The sequence below is a fragment of the Polyodon spathula genome, chromosome 11 (assembly GCF_017654505.1).
Source record: "Polyodon spathula isolate WHYD16114869_AA chromosome 11, ASM1765450v1, whole genome shotgun sequence".
In the NCBI taxonomy this organism is placed as follows: domain Eukaryota; kingdom Metazoa; phylum Chordata; class Actinopteri; order Acipenseriformes; family Polyodontidae; genus Polyodon; species Polyodon spathula.
The window spans coordinates 33,631,468-33,651,045 of NC_054544.1; the positions used below are offsets into that span (position 1 = coordinate 33,631,468).

Genomic DNA, 19,578 nt, shown 5'->3' on the forward strand with positions numbered 1-19,578 from the left:
TGGGTTAAACTACGTGCCCTTTGCTTTAGAAGGGTACTTTATATGTAATGGAGACTGACCCGCAGGACTGACCATTTTCTGTAAATCATTGACAAAAAGCTAAACACTTACCGACTGGGAGACTCATAAGAGAAAACTAACTTGTGAACTATATTTCCCTTCAGTAGCCTGCCACATGCTGCTTGGGTGGAAAGTACCGTGTACTGCATCTGGTACATTTCACTGTGGCTTCTGTGCACTAAGATACATTACACAGTTGTAATAAAAAGTTGTATTCTTCTGTGCTTTTTGTTTCAGTCAAATTAAGCTGTGGCAGGAGACCACACATCAAAAATTGTGTGGCATTGTGAAAATTCTTCTTGAGTTTAATGTGTATCCAAAAGAGGGGAGTAAAAGACTACAAAGATGGAACTGAGTAAAGTAAATACTGTTGATATAGTCTGATATAATCACAAGGACCAACTATTTTATTTTCTTAGGATCATGAGAAATTGCTGATGAAGATCTAAGTCACTGAAAAGGCACTGCTCTGTGACTTCTGCTGCATAACAAAGCAAAAAAAAAAAAAAACAACAACAAAAAACATCACTCTTTTTGAAGGATGAAATAGAGCAAATTAACCCAGACACACAGACATCCACACTTAATGGAGAGGCATTCAATTCACTAGTGATGAAGGTTATGTGTTGGTCTTTGAAAGACACCTTGAAAATATATTGACTGGGAAATAATACATTTTACAAAAATAAACCCTTAAGATGTTTATCAAACATTGTGTAATGTTCATTTTTAACAAGCAGTGGTGTTTTCACACTAAAGACTGCAGAGGCATCAGCAGAATGTAATCCATTTATCAGTGAAGCTTTATGTAATGCAGTCTAGCAAGAGGCCATGGACAAAGAGGTAGTATATTCCACAGTATTCCAGCTGCAGGTAATGTGGAATATTTTCATTAACAGCGTCAAAAAATTCTCCCCCCTTAATGGATTCAACAAGTTAGCCAGGAAATTGCACTGGTTTGCAAGTAAAAAAAAAAAAAAGATATCCCTGCAATTGCAGCACAGTTTCTAAAGGGAAGTTGCACCGAAAAGGTGTAATTTGCTCTTAAAATAACCAATTTTACCTTTCTATAAAAATACAGTAGCATTTCTTGTTTTAAAAAAATGAAAAAAGGAAACTGAAGAATCTATATTTGATGGATTTTTTGTTTCAATTTTAAACATGTAAAACCTGGCATTGTACAATATTATGGCCTGAACTGATGCCCGAAAACAATGTTTTCAGTCTGCTGTAATTAGAATAAATCTGAACACATTCTAAGTGCATCACTGAATTGCAGATGAGAATGATTTATATGCACCTCTGATCTTTACAGAAGAAACTATCTGCTTTTCTTTACCAAATTAAAAAGGTATTGTGCATATTAGGCTAAATTTTCAACCTGATGCATAAAATACCTATTAAACAAGTCTGACAGTTTAGCAGTAAACATACTGCTTGCTTCAAGTTCCAAATACACAATTACTAAGAAAAGCATTAACCCAAAAAATAGTTCCAGAGGCCTTTAACAGATCTGTGTCAGCAGATAGAAGAGTTCACTTAGCAAATGCAAAAGGAAAAGCACTCTTAAAGAATGGTTTGCATCAGTCAGGGCTAATTTAGCTGCTAATTTACTAGTGCCTCGACAAACAGGAGGCAATACTACACATTGGGTCTATTTTAATGATTGAAACAGGCAGATCCAAATACCTTTGCTCTTTAACTCAGTATAAATCTAGTTGGTATTAAATGAGGTTTGTGAATAATCAGGTTTATAAATCTTAAGGTGTAGGTATCCACTGTTTCACTGATTAAAAATCATCGGTCACACTAATCCTTTATAAAAACACAGCATGATCTTGGAATTTACATATTTCTCTGCGATAACAATTGTGTTGACAGGATCAATCTTGATACCATACATCACGATGTACTGTAAATGCAGTAAGCGATGTGCTTTAGAAAACGTTCTGTATTACTCAGCAAATGCTAAAAGTTGTTTGTTTTTTTACTTGAGTAACAGAATTTTTTTTGTTTTTTGTTTTTTTTGGAACCAACTGTGAAGATGCTGTGATTTTAATGGAGAGAGAACAGAATTTAGAAAACACCAGTTTCTTTAAAAAAAAAAAAAATTACCTTAGGTACCTTAGGTCCTGCAGTGTTTACAACATGTACTATTATGCAGTATGTACCATTAAACCGGAAATAAACCAAAGGTGCCACATGTCATTTTGATTAAGCATGCCATATGTTTTTTACCTTATTTATTTGCGCGGTAGAAAGAAAGAAAAAACTGAAATGTGGAGTATAATAAAAACCTGTTTTGGAAAAATGTGCTGTTCTAGATTAAAGTCTTCTGGGCTTCACTGTGTTTCGGTCATTCAGGGAGTTGTAAAGTAGAGATGTGGGCCATATCTCTGCTACATTTTCTATGCCCACATCCGTTACACTTCTGGCAAAAGCAAAAATGCAAACAGAGGTCAATTAAGAAGATGGCTTTCAATTACAGCCACATTGTGGATTCAAATATAGAATGAAGAGTGTGAACCCAAATGCATAAATTGTAGATGATAAATGTTTGTAATTATTTAACTTTTTGAGTTATGGATGTGTCACCAAATATAATGTTTCTTTTACATGACAAACTCTTTCACACTGATAATTGGTTCAAACACATGTTTCGAAAGTGTCTCTTAACTTGATTTAAAGGCGAGTCTATTCAGAGAATTTCTTTAGACTATGTTTGTATGTTACACATTACAGACTTTTTTGTACTCCTAGGGCAGGTAATGAGATATATTAAAATTACGCTAGAAGGTTATGGACACTAACTGTATTAAACTGTAGGGCAGTAAGCATCAGACACTGTTAATTAAAAAGGTATGGTGCATATTAGGCTAAATATTCAACCTGATGCATAAAATACCTATTAAACAAGTCTGACAATTTAGCAGTAAACATACTGCTTGCTTCAAGTTCCAAATACACTTTTCTTACTCATAAATGATATACACTTTTCTATTACTGGAAAAACCTGGTTGTACTTCTGGAAAGAGAATCCACTCACTTATCAACAAGTTGGTTCGGTTTCAGTTTTTGTAGGGTGCATGGCAGGCCGGAGAGGCTGGGTTCTCAGTGCGTTCATGCAAGGGGGGTGCTGGCCCGTGTTTCAGCTTATTACTTTTCAATCATGCTTTTCCAATTTTTGGGGTGGGTGGCATTGCGCCACTGCAGTTGTTGCATTAACCATTTATCATCTTCACTTGACGAGCCTTGTCTTTTGGGGGAAGGCGGCCCTGGGAGTCAATTCCTATCTGTGGCACTGGACTACATGATGTCATTGTGTTTTCACTGGACTACATGATGTCATTGTGTTTTCACTGGACTACATGATGTTATCGTGTGAAGACTAGCCAGCCAACATTGCAGATAGCTGTCAGCACCCACGGACAAGGTCTCCAGCCAAATTCATTATCATCATTAATTTGTCTGTTCAATTGCAATATAAATCATCCACATTTGCAGATTCCTCTAAAGATAGTTACGTGGAATTTTGGTTGATTGGTGATCATTTGCCTACATTGCAAGTTTGTTTTTAAAAGCTTGTTGAGTTGCAAAAAACATTTTTTTGCTGCAAAGTGCAAGACTAATGGAATGTAATTTCTAATTATCATGCGTGTGCTGTGAAAAATCAACAAAAGGTTCCCCCAGAACCTGCATGTTACTGATTTTCTGTAGAACATTAGCAACCAATCTTTAGAAAGGAATCAATATTTTCAGCAGTTTAACTCAGCTGTATACATGGGATGTTTAAATGGGACTGGGATCTTTTTGTGGACATTACATGATATTAGTAGCTGTAGCCTCATTCTAATTGAGTCCAGTGTTCTCATAGACACACAATACTGTTGTGTTTCTAATATTTATTTATCTAATATAGCATTTTGTCCATTTTTGATTAACAATCCTGATAGTTAACCTTTTTTGAATGCACTGTAGTTACAAACGTCTACAGCATTTGTTACAAATGCTTTTCTTTGCCTATTTCTAGTAGTCCCTCCCTTATTTCACCCTTTTTTTTTGTAAAATTTTGACACCAAAAACACACCCCTTTAATATGGAATGTGGTCGAATGAGGCCTGGCTTTAAAATGTATCCTTTTCCAATGTCAGTACTTCCTGGCTTTACCTCATTTATCCTTTTATGCACAACCGCTTAGAGGCACTATTTTCATTAGTGCTGCCTTTCACATAACTCTCCATTTTACCTCAGGACAGTCTCTGAAAGGCTCTTTTAATGCTGCTGACAGAGAATCATTTGCTGACTTTTATCCCCCTAACAGTGGCTGATGCTTACTGCCCTACAGTTTAATACAGTTAGGGTCCATAACCTTCTAGCGTAATTTTAATATATCTCATTACCTGCCCTAGGAGTACAAAAAAGTCTGTAATGTGTAACATACAAACATAGTCTAAAGAAATTCTCTGAATAGACTCGCCTTTAAATCAAGTTAAGAGACACTTTCGAAACATGTGTTTGAACCAGTTATCAGTGTGAAAGAGTTTGTCATGTAAAAGAAACATTATATTTGGTGACACATCCATAACTCAAAAAGTTATATAATTACAAACATTTATCATCTACAATTTATGCATTTGGGTTCACACTCTTCATTCTATATTTGAATCCACAATGTGGCTGTAATTGAAAGCCATCTTCTTAATTGACCTCTGTTTGCATTTTTGCTTTTGCCAGAAGTGTAACGGATGTGGGCATAGAAAATGTAGCAGAGATATGGCCCACATCTCTACTTTACAACTCCCTGAATGACCGAAACACAGTGAAGCCCAGAAGACTTTAATCTAGAACAGCACATTTTTCCAAAACAGGTTTTTATTATACTCCACATTTCAGTTTTTTCTTTCTTTCTACCGCGCAAATAAATAAGGTAAAAAACATATGGCATGCTTAATCAAAATGACATGTGGCACCTTTGGTTTATTTCCGGTTTAATGGTACATACTGCATAATAGTACATGTTGTAAACACTGCAGGACCTAAGGTACCTAAGGTAATTTTTTTTTTTTTTTAAAGAAACTGGTGTTTTCTAAATTCTGTTCTCTCTCCATTAAAATCACAGCATCTTCACAGTTGGTTCCAAAAAAAAAATAGAAATTCTGTTACTCAAGTAAAAAAAAACAAACAACTTTTAACATTTGCTGAGTAATACAGAACGTTTTCTAAAGCACATCGCTTACTGCATTTACAGTACATCGTGATGTATGGTATCAAGATTGATCCTGTCAACACAATTGTTATCGCAGAGAAATATGTAAATTCCAAGATCATCTGCCAGCTGTCAACAGGACTGATGCATTCCTGTCTGAGTTTGTATTTTGATATAAAGTAAACACCTCATGCTAAATGCAATCTATATGGCTATGTGTTGAGCAGGGGACTGGTTCCAGTGTGGCTCACTGCTTCCCATGGAGGGGAGTGTGGTATAAGTATACAACCATCGCAACTGGACGAGCACTTTTTCCTAGACATATGTAAAACTCTAATCTGAAACATATATTCCTGCCAGGAGACAATCAAATATTCAAGAGCAGCTGCTTATTATGCTGTACCACACACTGAAATGTGGACAAATACCGTACATCTAATGCAGTGCAAAACATCAGGGCAAAAAAACACAGTTCAAGTAAAGTAAAAATGGTTGATAATGGCTGATAATGCACAGAAGTGACGTTTCTTTAATTGATTCCTCTGTGTCCTTACACGCATCCCCCCCTTAGTTAAAGGCAAGAAGTGGTGTTTTAATTTTGTACAATTGTAATCCTTCTTGCTATATAATTGAATCAATATACACAAAATAAATACCTAAATGGGAAAATATGATACACTAAAACTAATCTGACTAAGCATGTAATATATTATAATGTTAATATTTATATAATTTCAAGGCGGCAGTAAGTTAAAAGCATGGTTTTCAATTAAACTAGGGTTCTTTAGTAATGGAACTTAGAAATTAAATTAGTGTGGCAGCAAAATAATTCATTTGTACTGAACAGCACTCAGGCAGTATGTCAAAGTGATCCGTATCTGAACCCCATACACTATTAGATTAACCTTTTTCTGGAATAGTTTTTTGTAAAGCTACCAACATGGATCATTTCATTATCTATGTTTCATTTATTTTTTGCTGAGCTGACATAAATAAAATAAATAAATACATAAAAAAATGAATTCCTAGTTCTGAGGACACAGCTTATTGATTAAGTTTAAAAATAAGATTCAGACAATGTAGTTAAAATAGGCTGTTTCTGAGAAGCTATACCCTTATGTAGATGTTTAACTATAATTCAAGGCAAGTGGAAGGCTTTCTGCTGCAATCATAGGAGCTGCAGGCCAGGTCTATCCTTGCCCTATTTTATCCTTTTTAACCTGTTTGTCACTTCTGGTACCATTGTGTACATTTTCATTTGTATTGTAAACTTTGAGGATTTCTGAAGGTTAATGAAGCCAATATTTCTTCAAATGTCAACCCCTGTGAATCATACAACAAGTTTAAGATGTCCAAAAAACTACTTATAGTCAAATCATACTACAAATCTTTAACAAAAAAGGACCATATACATGTTATTATATATATATATATATATATATATATATATATATATATATATATATATATATATATATAGAGAGAGAGAGAGAGAGAGAGAGAGAGAGAGAGAGAGAGAGAGAGAGAGAGAGAGAAATGGACAGTAATTGTCATACAGTGTTTGTGTTATATATTGTCTTAAATGTGGGTTCTAACCACATAAACAAAGATTTTTGATTTTCCATCTGTAATGACATATTTGTTAAGCCCTCCCTTACGATTAGGAGCCTCAAAGCTAGGGAATGCACAAGTACATGCCATTACATTTCAGGGCTTGGATTCTGCCACTTCTTGTTTGTGCTGCTTGAATTGCAATCCATAATCAGAGACTCAATTTTGTAAATAAGGGTTTACTTTACTTTACTTTATAGTGGCTTTGTGTTTTACACGAAGGTGCTGCTGCACAAGTCTATCAAATACCGAAAAAAAGATTGTTTAGTGGAGAGATATCTTGGATTTATTTGATTACTTTACTGCTATCTGCAGAATGGGTGACATGAGCCCCCTCTTAATGGTGTGCATGCCCTGCGTCAATGTCAACAGAGCAGATCAATATTTCATGAAGACAAAGCTGCCTGACAGATTGCAGCTCCGACTAATTAAGCCTTGTCTAATGGCTGACAGGGGTGCAAATGTGCCTCGGTGGCAACCTTTAGCTAGTACTCTGCAGCTGTATAATCCAAGTGACACTTATAAAGCATTTAGGGAAACACCAAGCAACATGAGACAGTATGTTATATTATCATCTGTTAAAAGGAGACACCTCTAGCAGTTTACATTATTTACATTTCATATGGTTGTTTTAAAAAGAGAGTGGGGTCTGGAGCACTTATAAGCCATAGCCTATGCCAGGGCTTCCCAACCCTGGTCCTGTGGACCCCATGTGTCTTCTGGTTTTCATTCCAACTGAGCTCTCAATTACTTAACTAAACCCTTAGTTGAACTAATAATATGCTTAATTAGGCCTTTTTAATTGTTCTCAGCTCCTATAAAGTTGCAGAGTTCAAGTTATTTAATGTTATAGCTAACTTCAAATCTGCAACTTTTTAGGAGCTAAAAACAAGTAAAAAAAAAAAAAGTCCAATTAAGCAAATTATTAGTTCAATTAAGGGTCTAATTAAGTAACTGAGAGCTTGGTTGAAATGAAAACCAGAACATGCATGGGGTCCCAGGACTAGGATTGGGAAGCACTGGCCTATGCCTCTTACTCTGAAACACTGTCCTGACACTTCTTCAACACTGCAGACCTATGAAGAGGTCAAGGAAAAATAACTCCATTCAAAACAAAAGAGGACTGTTATTGTCGTCCAAGAAAAATAACTCCACTCAAAAAGGTCTTCAAACAATCAAAGCTAAAACTTACAGTACAACCAAGTAGACAAACATATCAGCTAATCCCTCCACCAGATGTACCACATTTCTGAAAATTACACCCAACCAATTGTGATTTGCTTGCAATACAGTTACAGTATTTCGGGTCAGGCATGTTGACAGTAAGAGCTAGCTTCTCAAAGCTATTCACTTCAAACTGTCATTAGCCTCCAAAAAACAAAAAACAAAAAACAAAAAAAACAGAAATTGTAATTGGTGTGTGTTTTTTTTTTACCTTTTACAAAGAAAATAGCTTTGAGAATCTAGCCCTAAAGTTACCAAGTCAAAAACAAAAAACTAGGGGCTGTATGTTGTTTCATATTAGTTTAAGTATTTTTTTAATTATTATTTTTTTTCTTACAGAGAAAATTTGTGCTAATAAAATGTGCAGCGAAAAGCTTTCAGAAGCCAGAGCCCCATGTGTTTTTATACAGCGTAACTTAACAAGCCCTTCCAGATAAATGAGGAGGATCACAAGAGCCCTCTAAAGGTAATATAAAAGCAGATGAGTATAATTGCAGACCAATTTACTATCGTGCGGAAATGTCCTTTCCTTATTAACTTTGTTTTCATTTGTGTTGACAAGGGTTAGGCCTGCTTTCATCTGCGGTTTAACACAAACTCATACTTCGTGTGCACTTCTAGCTTCTTTTCTCTTCTTTGTATATAATCTAGGACAGTTATGATGACCCATATGCAAAGACATGTCGACCCCTTGCCTTTATAAACACCAGTGGGCTAAAATGAACTGCAAGCAAATTAATAATCCTGCAGAGAGCACAAAAAAGGAGAAAGTACAGTATATGCCTGGCTGAAAACAAGTGCTATTCCAAAAAAAAACTTCAACCACTGATGTGTGAGCTTCTATTAATCATATAGAGCACTTTGTAATTAACACAGACTTACTCTGTAGTCACATTGAAATGCAGGGTTTTATTTTCCTACTTCCAAAAATGAACAGCAGTTAAGGCATCTCACCTGACCAGCTGTCAAAGGCAAGCTTGAGGTAAAGTTTTAAATAAAGAGTTCTGTTGATATTACAGCTAACAAAAAAAAAAAGGTGTCTTCTTGCCGTCTGTTTTTAAATAAAATGTAGCGCCTGTTTTCCTTTAAATTTTCAAAGGATTACAAAGCATGTGCTTAGTATAATAAGGGAGTTTGTGATTTTTTTTTTTACCAGAGTAACAAAGTGAAACTGAATAAATATTTCAAATACATAAAAATAAATAAATAAATAAATAAATGCATAAATACATACATACCAGCATTGTAAGGATATGCATAATATTGAAAGTTATATTCTTGGTGCTGTTCAGAAATAATTTTGCTAGGATTTGCTACTGGCATGCTCATAATAAGCATCATATTACAATTCTGTGCACAGATACCGAATAAATCATTCCAGTGTCAAGCATCACTGCTGTATAGCAGTCACATGGACTGGACAGTGCTGCTGAAACTATATTCTTTAGACGTGGGAGGAAAGGTGACGTGAGGATGACATACGCAGGCCCTATTGTAGACCTTGCTGCTACTTTAAAGCACTTCCCATTGCAGATAAGAAAGGGTTACATGATAGCTCAATATACTGTGCTGCTTCAGCTTTGCAATACTTAGTGCCTCTGTCTTCAAACACTCAGTAGACATGCAGTGGTATTTACTTAACAGCACTAGTCATGTTCAAGTGCCATAACTGGACACGGCAGTGACAGCTGTATCTGCATACCAGTGACAACCCACATTGTGTCAGTGGATTTCTGATCCTAGTGTCAGCATGTACAACAGGGGCACAATGAAGACCTGGTGCACTGTAATCAATCAGAGCTCGTGCCCTCATTCAGTGGAATCAACTGCTGCATTGGATTTGGCAAATGCAGTAGGTATTTTGACCATTTGTTATTATTATTATTATTATTATTATTATTATTATTATTATTATTATTATTATTATTATTATGTTTTTGTTTATTGCTTATCCTCCATTATATAAATCGACCACATTAAATCCACTGACTGTGGAACCGCAGATATGTCAGCCCTTGTTACAAAAATCAGGATCGGTGACAGAAACATTGCACATGGGGATTACAACAAAATCTAGAACAGGATTTATGATTATAAATGCAGGCGAGTAATTTACATGACTTGTAGGGCTATCACTTCATTAGCAGCTCAGTGGTTGTGCATTCTAGAAATTCTAGGCACAATGACTACTGTATAGTAACATATATACTACTGTCTTTTTTCTTTGTAATATGTTTTATTAACATTAAAACATCTCTGAAGACACATCACATCTTCCTATAGCATAAACACACCTTTATATCTCTTAACAGAGTACTGACGTTTAATATGGGCAGATGTCAGCTATGAATGGTGACATGAGAGTGACTACCAACAGCAACAAGCATCTAGATGGATACTGTAGACATTTCTGAGAGAAGGCCAAAAGGTTTAGGAAACCTGTTTTCAAAATGCTTTTATTTATTTTGCATACTACAGCTGATAGGACAAAGAAAAGAAAAAAAAAACACTTCAGGGAAATGGAAAAAATAGTAAACAAAACAAAGTTGCATTGCAAGTAGACTATACTGTATGTTACAGATCTTTGAAAGTCTATTATATTCAATGTATTTCAAAACCAAAGGCATTATTGGATTAACTACTGAATGGGCCAATTCTTGTGCCGTATGTTTATTTCTCAGAAGTCAAGTCATTGTAACTTCATGACGCTACAGCTAAAGCAGGCCTACACCTTCACTAAACTCTGTAGGCCATTTGTTAAAATCTGGGTTTAATTATATATCCTGTACAGTGTGGAAAAATTGTGCAACTGGAAAACTGTGCTTCCTTTATATACACTGAATGTTTTTAGCAACATTTTCCTAGCGCTGGACATTTAGTAAAGAATTGCAATTGTTTCACCCTAAACTGCTGTTTTAAAAAATAAATTAATTAATTAATAAAATATATGTGGCTTCTATTTTATTAACTTCCAACAATTATTGTACCTGTACAGTATGCCTCGATGGATGGGCACAAAAGTGGTGTTTCACTCATGAATATTGAGGTACACTTTTATTATAGGTCTGTCAACTTGTTTCTACACAGACATACCTATATTATTGAACTGGTATTTTAGCTAGTGCTTGTGTGTAGCTACCTAGCATTATTGTCTTCATAATAGATCTCAGATTGGCTGTGTGAGTCTGTGTGCATAAGTGAATGTATTCATTGGCACAATAAAAATCTAACTACAGCCTCTCTTTTCATATAATATGTAATGGTATTATCAGACACATGAGGTCATGAAGACTGAACTGTTTCCTTCATTTGTCTACCGCCTGAGTGGGACTTTGGCTAAAGAATAAACCTACATGCCAGACAAAAAAAAAAAAAAAAAAACAAACAAAAAAAAAACATATCCTTTATATAACAATCCCCACTGGATAGCAACCAGTGGTACGAATCTGCCATAAATCACACAAGTGCACTGGCTCCAAGTGCATATTAAACAGCGTAATTTTGCAGCCATTTCATTTAACATGTTAACTTATGAAAATAATTTGCTAAATTTGAAAATAAATGTCTTTATAGCGGCATGAATCCTGGACAGCAGAGCACAGTTAAAAGGTACTGTCATTTCACGGGTCTCCCTTAGAACACATTCTGTTTGCCTTTCTACAAATCTAAAAATAGACAGAACATTATACAGCTTATATTCATCTCCAGCTCAACTTGACAAACACACAGTAAATGCAAGCCCTGAACCATCTTAAGTATTACAGATCAGGGCTTGGCTCTGTCTGTATGCTAAAAGTGCTTACAATATCAACATCTTTTTAAATGTCAGATTTCTAACCTTTTCTATGGTAGCAATAACTAAGTAAAGCTCAATGGCTATCACAATGTTGTATTACAACCTCTGGATATAGCGAGCTAGTTTAATTCTAGGTAGGCAACACATTGTATTTCCTATTGCTTGACAAACACAACAAAAACAAACACACACATCAAAATGGTTGCCTTTTTTTCTTATTTCCAAATACAGAATTTAAAACACACCCTAAATGTTTCTAAAATGACAGGGAAATATACATGGCACAGTAACTGTATATAAGAACAAGCTGCTCAAATCCTTAAACCTAAAGATACTAGCTCTCATTAGTTATATACAAGCCCAAACATGCCTGCTTCTATGGCCTCAATAAGTTGGCTAGATTTGATTTGAAAGATCACTGTAATTGCAAGATAAAAACATAGCATATGACAGTCTCAAAAATAAATAAATAAATAAACACATAAATAAAAAGAACCTGGCATTCTACAAACTTGATACTGTGCCCAAGAGGTATTATCACAGTGAAATACTAGATTTATGGTACTTACTTTTAAAGAGTCAAAGCAGGCGATAATTCTTCCATTTTCAACTTGACAGCTTTTTGCAGGATGTGCAAATTTACATTCCGTGTCTGGCCGCGAGCAAGTCCCTCTTTGGAACTCTCTACACACTTCCAGAGTGAGCCATTTTGTGTCCCGCATTTGCGCGATATTGACTGCCATGTTTGAAATGTATAGGTGGTTGAAATTGAAAAATCTAAAATAAAAATCTCTAGGCAACCTGTGGTATGTTTTATTGAATATAAATGTTAGCTAAAAAATACTTTTTAAATTGTATTTTGCTTTTATATTATTTCTTTGTTTCGGAGGTGCACTTCAGAAAACTTACAGTGTTCCCTCTGTGAAGCCTAAAAACGAATTACTTGACAAAAAATAATTTTAAAGCAGTAATATCAGCAGTGAATAAATGTATATCAAACACTCTGGCCTGGACTATATTTGAGCCCAACTTGGAGCCCAAAATAAGCATGAAAATGTGGCAGACTTTTCAAACTGTTTCCTGTAGAGTTGGCAACTGGGATATACGGTGCAATCGTTATTCATCGGATTAGTATATAGAGTTCAGCAGTGTACAGCAACAATCGAAACCTGACCTTCTTGTCAATTTAATGGCGGTAAAACCTCTGTTTTCTTTCAGAGCAGAAAAAAAAAAAGTTTTGTTTGTACAGTAAAGCAGCAGTGAAATGGCAATGCCTGGATACTGAGGACGTGTTTGCTCAATTTGAGGTACAGGTGGGGGTGGCTGGACTAGAGCTGAAGAGTAGATGTGCTGTCGTCGCAGTCTAGCTGGCAGCAAGCAAGGCAAAAGCAGTGACTGCTCTAGAAGCGGTTCCAAGCAGCAGAGACGTCAGGAAAGGCACTTCTTAGTACCAACCTGTAGAAGAAAGAGATACATTAAAATTCACCAAACAGCATTTGATTCCTTTGCCCACCGACACACTACTCCCCCTACCCATCGTCCCACGAATTAGCATGCAAGAACCAGCCACATACCACACCAGTATGTGTAAACCACATACTTACAGTAGAGCATATTGCAGCCAGTAGATTTGTCAACATAAAAAAGAGAGAGAGAAAGGGGGGGGGGGAGTGCGCGATAGCAAGGTGACCAATCACAGACAGTGTTGCAGCAGTATTCTGGGCTGGAAGCCCATCGTGTGGGTTGTCTTATGAAAGGTCACGCCTATCAGATGTTCATTACTATGCAATAAGTTTAGAAAATGTCCATCTGATGTGACTGCTTAGCGAGAGAATAAGCATGTGGATTTAAAATGTACTAAACATGCTGCAAAATGATTAAACCGCGCTGCCTTTCAAAAAATACTTATCTTATGCTGGCAAAGACACCTGCAAATTGATTAGAGAAGCAAGCCTCAGAAATGCAGATACCTCTATAGCTTGCTTGCTTTTATGACTGTTCTGCCTGTTCTGCAGAGACTACATTTCATCTGACACCCATGAATAAAAAAGGAAAAGGGATGTTTATGAATGGTTCAATCTCCTGACCCATTCCATTTACTTCCTATTACTCACACCAGGCCATGCCTCTCCACAGAGACACCGGCTCCAGCTCCAGATGCAGCGTATACAGTAAAACCCTTCCACTCAGTGAGCAGACTGTCAATATATTACAACCAGGTCCAATATCAAAAAAATCATTCTTTATTCTGACCCTTTTTCAACTAAGCAGTCGAGCCGTGCAGGGAAAACAGAGGAATCACAGTGCTGTCAGTGTGTCTGGTAAAATCAAGGCTCAGCCAAGGAAAAAAGCAATTCCATTACAGCAGCATTAAATATTAACGAGGCAATTTGATTTTTAGCAAGGCTGTGCAATAGAGAGTGCCGTTTCCCTGACTGATAAAACATGTAGGTGGTGGCGTCACATGAAGGCCTGTTACAATTAGCTCTATCTACATGTCATTAAGTCTGCAGCGTCTAGCCTGGCCTAGTTGGCTATGTCCTGGAACTATATTTCAACATCGCACTTTTGAAACATCTGACTGTGTTTTTACCAGCAAGCAGAGGGATTCACTTTCTCACAAAATCTACGCTCTTTCCCTAAACTTGTTACTAAGCCACAAAAAACTAATTTGCTATCAAGGACAAAAAAAAAAAAAAATGTAAATAACACATCATTTCTTTAGTTTTTACTCCAAGGCTTGAGTTAGTAAAATAATGTTTTTATGATTTATAAAACACAGCTTGATGTTCATGAAACTTAAAATAATGTTTTTATGATTTATAAAACATAGCTTGATGTTCATAAATATATTGTATATATATATATATATATTATATATATATATATATATATATATATATATATATATATATAGATAAAAAATGTAACATGTAGTATATCTCTGTACACATCTAAACACACATTTTTGTTCACAATAACCACAATACAATTTACAATTTAGGAACAAGCAGATTTACAGAATAACCATCTGTATGCACGTTTTGTGTCCACTCAGTTTGACCTTTCTCTGATTAGTACAGCTCTTAGCAATTTCTGCAGCATCTTATAACAGGCTTAAAGTTGGTAACTTGTTGGCCAAGTAATTCTGAGCTGCTTTGTAAATGTGCATTGAATATAACTGTAACAAGAACAACGTCCACAAACTGTGAACATCCAAACCAGGCTGTGAAATATCTTATACAAATCACTGTAAGTCATTTTTAATAAATATTCAGTTTCACAAAGAACATGACAAATTAATTATACAGCAAGATAAGTAAATAGACTGTTGTCATAAGTGAATATAACAGAGTTTCTATTTATTTAGCTTTAAGACAAGTCTCCATAAACAACCAAAGGCATTATGGCAATTAACATACTGAACTGTTTTCACAACTGAATGCATGTAGATTAGAATTCAAGACTTTAAAGCTGAACACCTGTATAAAAGACTGATATTTAAATCAAAATATAGATATAATTTTATTCCTGTTGACACTGACTAGTAATGTCATTTTGAAATACTTTGTTTTTATGAGATACTGGAGGATATGTCTGAAACTTTAACAACAATAATAAAACTATTTAATTTAAAACATATGCCTTAACAATATAACAATGTTTTTTTCATGATAACTATTTTTGTATATTAAAAAAGTGCATCGTGTTTTCACCCCTGTATTAAAACAGATTCATTATGGAGATGGATGGCCTCACATAGTTATGTGCATTATGTTTAATCTATTTAAAGACACTGTGTTATTTGATAATCTGCTAATCTTTCCAATAAAACTTGTTTACGCAGGCACTCTCCTTACAAGCCACATTGAAGGAAGGTCTTCTAGTAAAGTCTTTTGGAAACCTTACGCCTATCATTATTACAGCCTCGCCAAAAACTCTTACTTTTAGTGTATTTGTAATTGCAGATTAATTTAGCTTTTGTTTTAGGCATTTACTGTAGATTATGCATACTTTTATTGTATACTACAGCATTGACTATATGTCATCATAGCACTTGATTGGCACAGATAAATAATAATAAATTAAAAAAAAAAACACACACACACACAAAAACACACAACTTGTTCTAAGTACTTTCCACCACTTTGAGATTCTCGACCGTATGTAATAATACCAAAACCATAGTCTACATTCTAGACACAGATGTTATACCAACAGGTACATATTACTGTTTCTTACATTTCAGTTTCACTTCTCTTCCATTTCCCCTCATATACTAACAGGTATACTACTATGCTTTTGTATTCCAGAGCCATTTTAGATTTAGACAAATGAAAAAAGAAAACTGACAGAAAGGTTTGAAAGTAGTCATTAGCTTAAACTACAGAATACAATGTTTGTGGTGAAGTCTCATCTGGTATATAACACAAAGACATTCTCCTAAATGTGTGAGAATCACTGTAAAATCATGATACTGTAACTGTACAGTGCATAGTATATTTAATCTCTAGTATAGATTACTTTAGAGAAAGGAAATCTACCATGTGTACAGCAGGAAAGCCAGGAAACAGTGCAGCAGCTAATGCTGCAGTGCCCACAATATCAGACTGCAAGGTCAGTAATGCTAAGAGCTAGAATGGAATTGAATTAAAACTTACTGTCAAAGGCATTTTCTTTAAAAACTGGAAATTTTGGTAAGATTCTCCCCCAAAGAAATTTTTGCTACAGTAACATAAGTCATAGATATAGTGGGATTTTTTTTGTTTTTTGTTTTTGTTTTTTTCTTCATATGGCTGCATTTAGCTTTAAAGGCCTTTTGAAGTCATAGATTTTCAAAAATCTGAGTTTAAAGTTGCAATATAATAAGTTTGGCTGATTCGATTGCGGTTATAACTTTATTACTAAGCATGCAGATGACATTAGTACATTTAATTTACTATACTAGTACTATAAATACATTCTTTCAAAGCTTAAAAAAACCCAGATTCCTGTCAATGGGTCTGTTTTCACCTGCAAAAAAGTGAGAAGCATGTTCAGGTATTTGGTGTCTGCAAATTGAATGGAACGATTGTATAGAAGCATTGTCTGGAAAAGCATGGGCACTGACGTGTGAGCTGCAGACAGATGGTAAGAGCATGTAAGCACTGCCTTATGTACTCTTCAATTGAGACCAGGGTAAGGGCTTCTATATTATACTCCAGCTATCAACGCTGTTGCATCCTCATGGTCCAATGCAGGTTCATGCAGCAAAGTCACTCAAGGTGAAGTTAGTGTGGGCTATAACATAGCAAACAGTAGTGCTACTTTGTGCTCAATATCATATGCTTTCAATAGGAACTTCAAATGGCCTGCAAGGGGCGACTGGGAAAGTAAAAACCCTCTGTAATATATAATATAAGTATAATTGGTAGCAAGTATATCATTATGTTTTTCCGTAATTAAATGTAACGTTTTCATGCAGAACATTCTTCAAAGCGATCACTGCTTCTTCCTTGGTCGACTGTGTTTCTGATATCATTGATGTCATTTTTTTTTTTCTCTAATGAAATAATTGTTGTTTCCCTCTTTTGTAAAAATTATTAAAAAGGCAGAGGCACTTCATTTAACATTTTAGTTGTTTTGTTATTATTATTATTATTATTATTATTATTATTATTATTATTATTATTATTATTATTATTATTATTATTATTATTAATTCTAGTTTTTATTTCTAATTTTATAGTTATGTTTTGTTTTATTCAACTCTGCTGCAATCTTTTCACTGACACAGAAACCCTGTTCTGCCACAAAATCTGGTGTTTCATCACATTTTACTACATGTTAATGATGTCAACAAATTATGTCACTTTTAGCTTATAAAAGACTTGTATTCCCATCCTAATTATCCTTTGAGGCTACAATCCTCCTACTCGGTCTGGGGATGTCTCAACAGGGAGTTGTAGGCGGTCCTGGCACAGTCTCCTAAGATTTACCTTCATCCAAAAAACTGCTTCTAGACTACTATAGTAACCTCTAATTGGACCCAAAATGAATAACAAATTATACAGCTGCTACAGCATTATAAAACACATATAGTGTTATCATTTGAATTTAATCCAAGCCTGGGTCTTCCATATAAAAACAACAATGGTCTTACTGCAGTAAAAGCTTTTTTGTTGTTGTTGTTGATGAAACAATCATTTCTGCCTCTGAAACTGTAATTTAATACAGAAATGTTCAATTTATTAACTGACAATTGTCACAATTTCAGCTGGGTTACACACCCCAAGTGGTCCTTTTGAATACCATCTCATGTCAGAAATTTAGCATAGAGGTGTTTTTTCTGAAGCAGGACATAAGGGCATGATGAATAATTATAATTATTATTATTACAATTGACCTGCAGTACAACAAAACTGTCTAGTTATATGATCCAATGGATGATCTGACTTAAACCAAGACAAGGTTCACTGAAGGTTCCAAATATTTTAAATGTTCTTGTTGTGGCTTTCTAAAAAAAAAAAAAAAAAACATCAGGTTCTCACACGGTAGCACTTATAAAGCTTTTTAAAAGAATGGCTACCCTTATCAGCATTCTGCATGTGCAGTTGCCATAGTTAATCTGAGATTCTAGCCTCTTCGATGAAATTTAACACCAAGGTGTACGTGTGTGTGTGTCTATATATATATATATATATATATATATATATATATATATATATATATAATGGTGTTATACAAATAAGATTTGCTCTCTAATGCTTTGGTCAACTTTCTCTGTGAAGCTTCAGTTTACTAGCGTGGCAAGGGAACAGGGTCTCTTTATAAATGAACACGAGTGCTTATAGGGTTAGCCTATATATATGTTTTCAAATAACAAACCTCCCTGTATGAAGCATGCAGTCAGTGCAGCTGAATAAGACTTGCCATGATATTTCTCCCCTTAGCAACATGGCATAATCATGTCTTTGATAGGGGAAAGAATAGTAGAATAAACAAATCTAAAAAATAAAACATGAAATGGGCTATACACAGAGCTTATGAATCATGTATGAATAATACACCTACTGATGTACAGCTGGCCGCAATTTCAGTAGGGTACAACAGCGATTCATCCAATAAACAGACAACACAGACTCTAGACAATACATCAATTGTCAGGTTGTCACATACAAATGTAGTAAGATAGGTCTTAAAGCAAGTGTAAGTGAAAACAAAGACACTTTAGAAACCGCAAGGCATCTACAGAAACCATGTGCTTTGCATGAACAGAACCCTTTACTAACATGCACAGCCTTTATTTACAGTCTAAACTGTAGCTGTTATTTCTCAAATTAGCATAACTGTAGTGATGATATATTTCAGCAGTTAAATGGATATTACAAGCCTCAAACCGGTGTACAAGATAGTTCGAAAAAATGTTAGCCTTGATTTTACAATACTATTATATTGTATTCTTTAACATAAGAAATGATAATGCACACATTAAACAACTAAATTTAATAAGTAAAATATCCTGCAGCCTTAGTTATAGGCAGTGTTTGTCTTTATCCTAGTTGAGATGTTTTACCTAGGATTTCCACAGTAATTCAATTTAATTCAGTGATGAAAATGTGTTCAAACCATAGCCCTAACAAGAGGTCTGTGTTATTTCTAGATTTACTGTAATCACACAAAACTTTCACGATTCAAACAA

The 19,578-nt window shown here is 35.0% G+C and overlaps 1 protein-coding gene across 27 annotated transcripts in view; it reads right to left on the reverse strand.

The window, feature by feature from the left end:
• The window catches only part of LOC121322813 (muscleblind-like protein 1), a 62,740-nt gene that overhangs the window by 36,246 nt on the left and 6,916 nt on the right, over positions 1–19,578 (reverse strand). For all 27 annotated transcript variants that reach the window (XM_041263144.1, XM_041263138.1, XM_041263146.1 and 24 more), the window contains exon 2: positions 12,467–13,352. In XM_041263144.1, the coding sequence (XP_041119078.1) occupies positions 12,467–12,640 (174 nt within the window). In that variant the 5' untranslated portion in view covers positions 12,641–13,352. The remainder of the gene's footprint in view (positions 1–12,466; positions 13,353–19,578) is intronic.